The 12,886-nt window shown below is 37.9% G+C and overlaps 1 protein-coding gene across 1 annotated transcript in view; it reads right to left on the reverse strand.

Annotated features, from left to right (window-relative positions):
• zfpm1 (zinc finger protein, FOG family member 1) overlaps nucleotides 1-11,749 on the reverse strand; it is a 116,292-nt gene extending 104,543 nt beyond the window's left edge. Inside the window, exon 1 of the mRNA XM_016230779.1 lies at nucleotides 11,355-11,749. Within this exon, the coding sequence (XP_016086265.1) occupies nucleotides 11,355-11,394 (40 nt within the window). The 5' untranslated portion in view covers nucleotides 11,395-11,749. The remainder of the gene's footprint in view (nucleotides 1-11,354) is intronic.
• Nucleotides 11,750-12,886: the final 1,137 nt, after the last annotated feature.

Consider the following 12,886-nt stretch of genomic DNA (forward strand, 5'->3'; position numbering starts at 1 on the left):
ATAAGTACTTTTTAAAAATAAATTACACATAAAAAAATTTAATTAAAACAATTGCATGTTAATAATTTTAAATAAACTAATATAAAACAGGGCTTAGATTAAGCCAGGATTAGGCCTTAGTTTAATTAGGACATCTAAGTATCTTAAACGTGCCTTAGAAAAAAAACATTACTGGTGTGTATCTTGAGACAAAACAATGACACTGATATATTTTAAGACATGTCAGTGCAAGTTGCTTTCAGTTAAGACAGCTCAAACAGTATATGAGCAATAAACAAACAATGCTTTCAGTATTTAAGAGTATCTGAACATTTTCCTTTCAAGAGCTGTTTGTGATTTTTCTCTTTCTCAGCTTTACTGTTGTTGATTATTATGATGAAATCATAGAGAGCAGGAGATCTAATAAGCTGCATTCACACTAATGCACAGATCTCTTTTGAAATATAAGATGTGGTTTGTCCTGTCTGTTTGATCCTTTAAGACATAACTGACTGTGTTTACAAGCATTTCAAAATGCTTTTATGACGCGAAATTAAAGTATATTTAACCACTTAAAAGGAGACGTGCACAGCCGCATGACCAAGCACTTTTCACAAAGCAGGCGTCAGCATTTGAAATTGACATAACGACATAACTGAGGCGGTGTTGGTAGAGCATTTGTAAGGAAAATACCGGCAGGCCAGACGACACACTGCAAGCATCGGCAACGCACGCGTTTCTCACAGCGCATCCTGTTCAGTGATGCGTGCAAATGTCCTTGTAATTCGCTTCAACCTTTCCGAACCAACCTTTTTTTTTATTAAAGGTTATTGTGTGGATGGTTCGAGTGGTGTGTGTGTGAGAGAGAGAGAGAGAGAGAGAGAGAGAGAGAGAGAGCGCAACTGGAAGCAAGCAGGATGAGTTTCTAAAGCACATGCAGCGCCATCGTGCATCTGAGGTTAAAAACTAAGCTCAGAATCTTTTGAGAATCTTTTCTCCCATCTCTATTGTATAGTATGACCAACACAATATTAGATAGATTAAACAAAGTGTGCTTTTCTGTAGGCCAGGCATATGCGTAGTGTGCCAAGTTGATGCTTCCTCTGCAGACTGCTTTACTCTCACGAGTCACGTGACGAGAATGTAATCGCAGCCTTGCGGTTAAAAAAATAATGTTTTGTCATATCGCGATATTATCGCAATTGCGATTAATCGTTCGGCCCTACTTTTAATATGAAAGTATCTCAGATTTCAAATTCTGTCCAATGTATTGCAGTATTTAAACAATAAATGCCGTTTTGGCGCTGTTTAATGTGGAGTGACAGATCGCTGTAGCGCCTCAGATCAACAGACGCGGCAGCACAAGGCGCACGTGAACTGAATCATCTCCTCCACATTAATATCAGTTTCAGCACAAAATAAACATGACTAAACATCCGAAGGCAAGTTAAAAGAGTACAACTTTACAATCCGTATCCTGTCTCATGTAATCGCTCAGTGTTTCAGCCGCGCAAAGACGTCAATATAACGGCTTGTAAACAATATCACGTAAAGTCACATTTACCTCAGAAAAAAACGTATTCGGTGACCATAAACTCATTAGTCAGACAGAAAAATAAACTGTAGAGAGGAGCATTTTGCTAAATATATGCACCATAATATATTCATTATGATTTTTTACTGTTCTTCAATGTTTCATTTATATATTTTTTATGACAGCCACCATTTAAATGTTTATATTAAAAAAACGAATTGAAATATTATTATGTAATTGTAACTTTTATTATAAAAACTTAAGTGTAATTTAAGCAGTTGTATAGCCTAAAAATCTGTCAGTTTTTAGCCTTCAATATTATAGTATTGTAGTAGCCTAGGCTACCAACGGACTTTCATGTATATTTTACAGCATTAGTTAAGATAATTTTTTCCTTGAGAAAATTTGGCATGTGTACCTGATATATATCCAAATAATCGATATTGAATCGAATAGGGAATCGAATCGAAAAAAATTGTGAATGAGAATCGTATCCAATCGTGAAATTTGTGTCAAAACCCAGCCCTAGAGCTCAGTCTGACACGTTTAGGGCATTCACAGAGAACACATTATAGTGTTCAAAAGCTAGATGAAAAAATAAATGACAGGAATAAAATCTAAAGCCAGTTAACCTCGAATCAGTTTTTGTATTATTTGACCTGTTACCCATCCCAACTGACTATTCAAACTCACTAATCCACTCGTCCGGATCATTTTGGAGTCTGTAGTATCACTTTTGTGAGTATAAAATGAAACACAAACATTAAATAATTAGTAAAAACCTGACCTTGTGCATTTGATTACATTTGCCTCTTGGCAGCCATAACAAGCAAGCCAGTGAGGACTGTTACTATCCCAGAGTGTTATATTTTACACTCTGGGACAGAAACTCACCTGAATGCCATTGGGATGTGACCTACAGATTTAATCTACGGCCTTATGGTTCAGACAAATACACCCAGCTGAACTGTTTGCATAAAGCCCCCCTTGAGATATCCGTACTGATCCTTTTAAAGGAGGGAACAGTATATAGTGTCACTTGAACTTTATGTCCTTAACACAACATCAAATTGATGGCCCACACCCCCAACCATGCCAATTAAGCACATCAAATAAAGAACATGACATCAAACTTCAGCGTGGAAATCATCCGATCTAATCAATCCTGTTAGCCGTGATCCACATCAAATATGGCTCCTCCACATCGGACAAATTATCATATCTCCATTCTCCTTAAAACGCAACTCATTAACTCCAACCAAAAAGCACAGAAAACTCTATTACACCAGCCTAATGGAGAAAAAAACAATTCCCTCCTGCGATGGCAAATCTCACCTCTGCCGTTCCTATCAAAACGGCACATAAAAATAAGTCCTCTCCATAAGATGCAATGTGATAACAGTGCATTAAAAGATTACTGCCCTGTTCCCATCTTGTTTTTAATTGCATTGGGGCCAGAGGCTATGGGATCCTTAATAACACATTAATATTTTATTCTCATCCACCGCTCCACAATCACACGCAACTGCAGATGCATTTAAAACTTTATGCTATGTCTGCATTTGGTGGGGTGTCGCACAACTTTTATGGCACTCGTTACTGTACGCTGATGAGAAAGATAGCATACTGGCAGCTCCGCCAGCACTGTATAAGATGACATCATCAAGTGTAATTTACATATATTTACATAAAATATCCACACAAAAAAAAAAAGAAAAATGTGGTGGATTAGATAGTCATTCTTTTGCAAATATTATATTGCATAAAAGACAAAATCGGTGTTTATGACAGTTTAAATACACCCGCTGGGACGTTTAACTTTCTGCTTTATTTAGTTTTTAGCTCAAGCTTTTTATGACTCTACATTACAAGGAAGAAGAAGTGAAGATTTAGGAGTGCTAATGGGTCAGTGAGGGTTCAGTTATCATAACTCACTCGACTTCCCCTTGCGTAAACATTAGGAAAGAGCAATAATTCATCAAAACACCTAAAAGCTTTTCCTTTCACCGTGGCAACCAACAGACACTTCCTAAACGGTAAATTCGAATTCACAGTTACAGCTTTTTGACATTATTTTCAGTCCATACAGATCAAACTCTCTCACCCAATCAGGAGAGCTCATGGGCTGCATCAATCAGTACATCACCAGCTGACCAATTAACACGTTACACAAAATTCTAATAAATAAGTAGTAAAAATTATAGCTATATGGGTTATTTGGAACAAATCAAGTATTTCAGAAAAAAAAGTTATGGTTAAAGATTTGGGTTTTAGATAAAATTTCAGGTTTCAGCAAGTTGAAGATTGAGTGACCAAGATCTGTCAGCAGAAAACAACAAAGAGATACATACATGTTTTTTTTGCCTCACTAGAAACATCTGTGTTAAACCTATATACATCACAATAACATTAATGTTAATTAATCAAAGAATCCTGAAATAACATCAGTGTTTCTACAAAAATATTAAGCAGCTGTTTAATGTCTAACTGTTTTCAACATTGATAATAAGAAGAAATGTTTCGTGAGTACCAAATCAGCATATTAGAATGATTTCTGACTGACTGGAGTAATGACTGGTGGAAAAACCAGCTTATATCACAGGAACACATTACTGGTTTCAGTGCAGTTTTAATCGTATCGCCCTTGGTGAGCATAAAAGACTTCTTTCAAAAACATTAAAAGTCTTACAGTCCCCAAAGTTTTAAATGGTTGTGTAAATATAAATAATTGGCTTTGTCTTCATTTTACCACAATATTAGTATCTATAAGCTAGGGATGTTCATTTCGGTTATTTTTCCTAACCGACGCTCATTAACCGATTATTAACCGTTAACCGACAAGATAATTTTAAATTAGAATTTTATTAAATTAGAAAGGATAAGTGTCTGTGAACGGTTAAAAATAATTAACACATGCGCAAAATGCAGCAAACAACAGAACACGAGGATTCACATGGTCGTATCATATCACATCACGCACCTGCGAGCGGAGAAAAACATCATAAAGCTAGGCTATATATATATATAAATAATATAATAATAATAATAATAATAATAAATAGGCCTATACGAGAAATATATATTTACTTAAATAATAAATTAAGAAAACTGTAGCCTAACAAGTAGCCAACAATTAGCCTAGTATGCAGAATTTCGGTTCATTTTTGTGCAGCGCGAAAGGAAACCAGACGGCAGAAAGCGGCATTCTATTTTTCTTTAGGCTTGCTTATTAGGGCTGTGCGATATTGAAGAAAAATGTCTGTTGCTGTCAGCTGTTGCTGAGTCAGTTCTGTGAACTTCTATAACTATCTTGTGTCATATATATATATGGTTATTTGTATGCATGTATGTATGTATGTATGTATGTATGTACCAAGAGTTCCTGTAAAACCACAACAAATTCCTTGTGTTTGTGCATACTTAAGTGGTGAATAAAGCTCATTCTGATTCTAACTAGCATACATGTTTCACTTTTTGTGAGAAGAAAGCACCCCTACAAAAACGTATGAAAGTGAACGGTAGTGTTTTACTCGAGCATTACATAAAAATGTCATTTTAACATTAGTGTAATCATTTTAACATGAGTTTAGGTACTGAATAATAAAAAGGAAAAATAAAACACTGGTTAGTATTTTCTCTTTGAATTCAATGTGCACTGATTCTTCTTTAAGCTACAAAAGTTATTTAGGTAAGAGCAGCGAGTGATTTTCTCTTTGTCTTTTGTTCATGGCCCCAAATATTGCAAGATGTAGCGATATGCATATTGCGATATGTACATTTGCGATATTTCGATAATTTCGATATATTGCACAGCCCTACAATGCAGCCTGTTCATTATCATATTAAAATACAGTCAGTCAAACATATGGAAAAAACACACTGCTCAGTTTAAATATGTAGTAAAGTCTGTGCCGTTAAGCGTTATCAACGTTCTGCCGTGATGTTATGCAAAACATTTTGTTTTACGTGGATATTGGAACGCCAGAGAAGTAGGCTACATAATAAATAATAATTTGGCATTCAAATACGTCGCGAATACGGAAACATTTGATTTTGTGTCAAATAAGAGACACAACGTTGGTTTCGGTTTCGTTTTAGCCTAAATGAATTAGTTTTGGCTTGTCGTTTATATAGCTATAGCTTCTTATATTTTTATTCTTGTTCTTTTCTAAATACTGTTAATTGAAAGGATTTGTTGTGGAGTGAAGGGAACTAAAATAGCCTAGCTATGTTTACAGTGTTTATTATAATGTTTGTAAACATTTCGCGTCGGGATTAGGCCTATTTCGGAAAGAAATGATAAAATGCGACTTATACTCAACTTGCGGTTTTTTTCTTTCATTTTTTATATACGCGTAGCATATTTTATCCATGCAGCAAACCTTTTTAAATATTTTGATAAATTACTGAAAAAAATTATAATAAATTACTTTTTAAACCGCTTAACTGATTGTATTAATCGGTCAAAAATTCTTATGGTCGGTTAACCGGTTAAAATGAACATCCCTATAAGCACATGCAGTTCAAACACAAGATACATTAAGTAACAATCATTAAAAGCAGGACTTTGAAGATCTGAACAACCTGCTTTAAAGATTATCAGATACCAGAAATCATTGATAATCATGTTTTATCAAAATCATGAAAGCCGTCCTTGGCTTTGCAACACATTATAAAGACTTTATAACTTTCTCACAGTGTTCATTGCACCCACTATCACTCAGTATCTAATATCTCACTGCAAATCAACGTTTCAGCCATACTGCTGACGCCACATTCTTGTTTCCTTTCGCAAGATGTAGAGCTGAATACTTTTTTTTTTTTTCACTGTTTTTCACCAAAATGCACCCTGCAGATTAACATCGACGAACAAAAAAAAAACTTGCATCTCAATGCTATCTAACACAAGATCTACAGTGAGTAATATGTGGAATTAGTTTTAATTAAATTAATCAACAACAATGGTTGTTAGGAGAAAAACACAAGGGTGGGAACCAAGAGGGTGGGGGAGTAACTAAGGGGGGGAGAAAAAATGCATTCACACCTATCATCCAATTATACAACAACATTAATCACATTAGGGTTGGAACTGATTGCCAGGGTCCAGGGCCCTGCTGTTCTTACGTGTAGCTTTGTTATTGCAGCAGAGCCTCAGCTCCTGCCTGCTCTGCGCTGATAACAACTCTGATCGCACTTGGCGATCTCTATCTATACCGGAGATCAGGCCCCAGGCTTTATCAAAAGTTCACATCGAGCTAAAAGCAGAACAAAGAAGGAAAATACACAAGCAAAACCACCAAGACGCAACGGCATGTGTGCGTATGTGTGAAAATATGTGTACGAAAGCCTGTGATCTCTAATTCTTTTCAATATTTTTGGAGTATAAAACTAGACCTCGGGGTCAAATGACCCAGAGACGCTGAACCTGACAGCAGCAAAAGCTCTGAGAGCGCTTTCAACAAAAACAGGAAGAGATCCCATCAGTTGTCCACACTTTCAAAAGTGCAAGCACAAGCTACAGGAGGTGGTAACTCAAACAAGTGCATTGTCTGGCCCCGGCTTCTCAAACATCCTCCGGCCGCTGACGCCAAATTCTGGGAGCTCGTGAATAATTCACACTGACCTCCGAGCCGTTTGAATGATGTCACTCGGCTGCTATCTGTGAGAATCTCCTCTCTGTTATCTCCCAATCATCTCAACGGCTCGCTTATCAGGCCCTGCGATCTCACTGAGGCAGCTGCTTTTAAAACGCAGCATACATCCATCTACCATTTCTGTATTCCTGCCTCTCTCTCCCCCAGCCCTTATCACCCCTGCCATCCTACTCTCCCATTATCTGCTTTTCTCTCTCTTTTTTTTTTTACTTATCTAGAGATACACCAAGCCAGTCTCAAACAACAACAACAAATTATAATAAATTACTTTTTAAACCGCTTAACTGATTGTATTAATCGGTCAAAAATTCTTATGGTCGGTTAACCGGTTAAAATGAACATCCCTATAAGCACATGCAGTTCAAACACAAGATACATTAAGTAACAATCATTAAAAGCAGGACTTTGAAGATCTGAACAACCTGCTTTAAAGATTATCAGATACCAGAAATCATTGATAATCATGTTTTATCAAAATCATGAAAGCCGTCCTTGGCTTTGCAACACATTATAAAGACTTTATAACTTTCTCACAGTGTTCATTGCACCCACTATCACTCAGTATCTAATATCTCACTGCAAATCAACGTTTCAGCCATACTGCTGACGCCACATTCTTGTTTCCTTTCGCAAGATGTAGAGCTGAATACTTTTTTTTTTTTTCACTGTTTTTCACCAAAATGCACCCTGCAGATTAACATCGACGAACAAAAAAAAAACTTGCATCTCAATGCTATCTAACACAAGATCTACAGTGAGTAATATGTGGAATTAGTTTTAATTAAATTAATCAACAACAATGGTTGTTAGGAGAAAAACACAAGGGTGGGAACCAAGAGGGTGGGGGAGTAACTAAGGGGGGGAGAAAAAATGCATTCACACCTATCATCCAATTATACAACAACATTAATCACATTAGGGTTGGAACTGATTGCCAGGGTCCAGGGCCCTGCTGTTCTTACGTGTAGCTTTGTTATTGCAGCAGAGCCTCAGCTCCTGCCTGCTCTGCGCTGATAACAACTCTGATCGCACTTGGCGATCTCTATCTATACCGGAGATCAGGCCCCAGGCTTTATCAAAAGTTCACATCGAGCTAAAAGCAGAACAAAGAAGGAAAATACACAAGCAAAACCACCAAGACGCAACGGCATGTGTGCGTATGTGTGAAAATATGTGTACGAAAGCCTGTGATCTCTAATTCTTTTCAATATTTTTGGAGTATAAAACTAGACCTCGGGGTCAAATGACCCAGAGACGCTGAACCTGACAGCAGCAAAAGCTCTGAGAGCGCTTTCAACAAAAACAGGAAGAGATCCCATCAGTTGTCCACACTTTCAAAAGTGCAAGCACAAGCTACAGGAGGTGGTAACTCAAACAAGTGCATTGTCTGGCCCCGGCTTCTCAAACATCCTCCGGCCGCTGACGCCAAATTCTGGGAGCTCGTGAATAATTCACACTGACCTCCGAGCCGTTTGAATGATGTCACTCGGCTGCTATCTGTGAGAATCTCCTCTCTGTTATCTCCCAATCATCTCAACGGCTCGCTTATCAGGCCCTGCGATCTCACTGAGGCAGCTGCTTTTAAAACGCAGCATACATCCATCTACCATTTCTGTATTCCTGCCTCTCTCTCCCCCAGCCCTTATCACCCCTGCCATCCTACTCTCCCATTATCTGCTTTTCTCTCTCTTTTTTTTTTTACTTATCTAGAGATACACCAAGCCAGTCTCAAACAACAACAACACAAACATGACAAAGATGAGAACGCTTCAGCCAAATATAATTATAATTCCAATCTCCCCCACCCCCCTCGACGTTGGGACTATCTCCACAGAGATCGCCGCCTCGCCTATCTTGTCTCCAATCTCAACCGCCAAAATATAAGCCCTGGGATGTGGCCCCGCTAAGGCCGTGAGCTAATCTCGCCATCAGGGAGGGATGGATAATCTATCAGCGCGATCTTCACCATTGGGAGAGTGACGCACAAAAGACACACAAAAATATTTCCTCTCAACACAGTCTTCCATGATACAGGATACCTCTTTTAGAGGGGCCGGGATTGTAATCCTTCCAGTAAGAGTGTAACAAAACAATGCAATCTTATTAGACACAGTCGTCTTCATGTGTTCAATACGCGAAAAGGTGAGATAAGAGGGGCGATGTGACGTCCATACGAGCTCCCGAGTTTGATAATGGGGGGGGACTCACCTTTGGGGTGATCTGGAGCCAAATCTCAGATACTTTTCCATCTTCGTTACTCCTAATGGGATGTCAATGGGGGACTCGTGGAGCTGGCGATGTGTACTTCAAAAGCCACCAGATATGAAATCTTCACGGGGTTCAACGTTTCAGGAAAGATAAGGAATGTTTATACTGAACCGTTCAAAACATCAGCTATGATTGGCCTTAAGTAGTAACGCTGGTTCTACTGTTTGCAGCTGCCTCTAGGTAAGAAAATGAGTTCTGCAGAAACCAACCAGAGATAGCTTTATATCAGATAAGACATCTCAATTAAGAGAACGCCTTCATGGGTCAGCGGGTCATTGGCATTACTGGCCAACGTGCTCGTATAACTCTCCAGTCACTTAAACAAACCTTGATACCGTCCGTTTACACTCAGTTGTATATGCTAATGCTGCCTTATCAGACCATTTTTCTTTCCTATTCAAGAGTCGCTTTCTGCCTTTGAATAGCATTAATATTTATTTTTTTTGAGCAGCCCTTTCAAACTCAACCTCCAAGATATTGCTACTGTGCTTATCGCCTGAAAGCATCTCTCTTCTGGATGAAGAACTGAAACAGTGCCTGGCACCAGAGCAAAACGACTTTTCAGCGCTGTTGGTTCTTTTCACAGAAAGAGAGGGAGAGGCAGGGGTCAATGAATTTGATTTTTACTTTAGGAATTTATCGACCACAAAATGTTAAGGGTTCCTTTTTTCCAATCACAATTAATGATGAACGAAGATGTCAAGTCTCAAAAAGGATGATCATCTCAATAGTATAATAAAAGTGGCTGATAAGACTAGCACACTATACTCCAAGTCACATGATTGTTTTTCACTAACGGAGTTATTCACTAATAATCTTTCACTCCAATGAGCTGTTAACAGTTGAACTCAAGAACCAAATCAGTTAGAGTTATGAACGAATAATTCATAACAATAAAAAAGAAACATTGCTACTTTTCTCAGGAAAGTGAAAAGATATAGTTTCTCCTTTTGCTTGATATAGCACTAGTCACTTTTACTGCATCATTTTCAAGGCTTACGTCTTCGGTCACCATTCATTGTCATTAAATGGAAAACAGCAACCAAGATATTCTTCAAACTTTCTCCTTTTGTGTGCCACAGAAGAAAGTAAGTCAAACAAGTTTGCAGCATGTAAATAATGACAGAACGTACTCTTGAATACAATCGTAAAAAAATAAGAACAACTAATGGTGGCTGAACATTATAGGGTTCAAATGGATAGATGAAGAAAAGCTCTAATTTTAATCCACTATCACGTGGAGAGATCAGCTGGGCGCGCTATCTGACGTCTCATCTCTGGAAAGAGAACTGAAAAGCCGGAGGAAAATGCAACAGCAGCCTCCGTGCAGCCACAGACAGAAAACAAATAAAAGATCCAATTTGAAGCCTTATCTCGACTGGGATCGGATCGCTGTTTATCTGAACTCATATCGTCTTTTTCAGAGAACAGTGACGTTTCAGGAAGCCAGGGTTACACTTCGGTTGGAGCAGAGACGACAGAACTTTTACAAATTAAAAAGTTGTTTTTTTTTTTAACGCGTTTATTACACACAATTATCGCCGCTGGGTTTGAAAAATCAAGCGCGAGTTTGTTCAGCGGCGTTGACAGGTGCCGCGCTCTTTTCCTAAACGAGCTGCGCGTCCTAAAAGCCGTTGGTTACTATGGCGGCAGTTGTAAATAAACGTAGCCATTTCTAATTTTCTGCTTTTTTAAAACCATTAAAACACAAGGATTGTTTCAACATTCTGCTCGTACATTCTAGAGCGTGCTATTTGTCTCGTGTTAATAGAAAGATCTTGTCAGTTTCCACGAAATTGTTTAAACGCTGCGCTCAAAAAACAACGCTTTCCAGTCATATGAGTAATATCACACACTTTTTACAACGAGTCACCATTTACAACAGCGGCACCGGTACTAGTGAAACTTTAAACGCTTACGTTTGATCTGCCGGGGTTTGCTCTGCTTTCTTCGGGACATGCTTATTCCGTCGTTCCTGCTCAGCTTGCGGCAAAAGCGATCAGTCCACCCGGGGTCACTAGCAGTAACAGCAGCACTGGATCACAGCTCTCTGTCCCTCCGAAGACACCCGCATGACCTGTACTTTGATATTCAGAGCCGAAAGAGCTACCTGTGGCCGAGTGAGGCTTAGTTACTTTTCGACGTCTTCCCAGAGGAGCGATCTATCCTCTCCGTTAGCCACAATAAACTCTGCCGGTGTTAGCCCTGACAGCGCATATGCTGCTGGAGAAAACTAGACCTTTAGCTTTTAATGATTTGTTTGAAGCACAGAGAGAGCGCAGTTCTCAACAGGACTCGATCGACACATGAAACAGTGGCGCTGAATCTGATATGTTATGACACGCCTCCGTCACGCCCCTTGCGTATGATGCCATGCCGCACGCCGCTCACTACGCTCGCGCTCCCAGCAAGCTCTCGATGCCCCTAACATCACACTTCCATCAGTGCAAGGCCTGCAGTGTGTGCCTCGTTTGCATGAAAAATATAAATTAATTCTTAAGGATGAGCGTATGCGGAAAAACTTGATGGGCTGTTCAAAAAATAATGTGGTTATTTACCACTACTCGTTTTAAAATCAGTATTATAATTTTGTATTGCATAAATAATATATAAACGATTATATATATATACATAGTAATAATACTTTATTATAATATGTTTTATAATAATACTTATTATTATAAATAATTATTATTATAAAATACATTCTAATTAATTCAATAATTATTTATTGAATTATTATTTAATTAAGATAGATAGATAGATCATTATTATTATAAAATATTCTAATATTACTCTATTAAAGTATTAATAATAATAATTGTATTGTTATAAATAATGATCATAAAAAAAATAAAAAAAAATGATTTAGATATAAATAATAAAAACACAATTCTATACAATATTAATAATGCATTTAATTTGGTATTTTTATTATCATTATTATTATTTTTGTTGTTTGTTGTACTTTTTATGTAAAAGTAATTTATATAATAACTATTTTGTGGTCACTGTTCTGTGGTAATCGTTGTTCTCTCTTTCGCTGCTGCAACATTGCAGTTCATCTCACACAGGATTCAGTAAATATTATTCTATTGTGTTTGTCTTTTTTAAATGTGGTGTGACCAATATCTCCAAGTAAATATTGGGTGGGGATTACTGAAATACAAAAGTAGTAGGCTACACTTATAGCTGTCAATCATGGTATGATTACCAAAAAAGGGGAGAACGCTATTACCGTTTTCTTTGCACAGATGCAGGCACTGTGACCTCCTCAAAAACTCACTGCTTCCATCTAGTGACCAACGAAAACCTTATCTCATGCCTCACTGTAGAGGCCAGCATGATTGTAAATGAGCTGACTTAGTAGACACATTCCTCTCAGGCCACAACATTTGAATACGAGTCAAATACATCAACCTTGTCATATGTTAACAACCTGAAACTTCTA

This window comes from Sinocyclocheilus grahami, unplaced genomic scaffold (assembly GCF_001515645.1).
Source record: "Sinocyclocheilus grahami isolate Dianchi unplaced genomic scaffold, SAMN03320097.WGS_v1.1 scaffold377.1, whole genome shotgun sequence".
Classification (NCBI taxonomy): domain Eukaryota; kingdom Metazoa; phylum Chordata; class Actinopteri; order Cypriniformes; family Cyprinidae; genus Sinocyclocheilus; species Sinocyclocheilus grahami.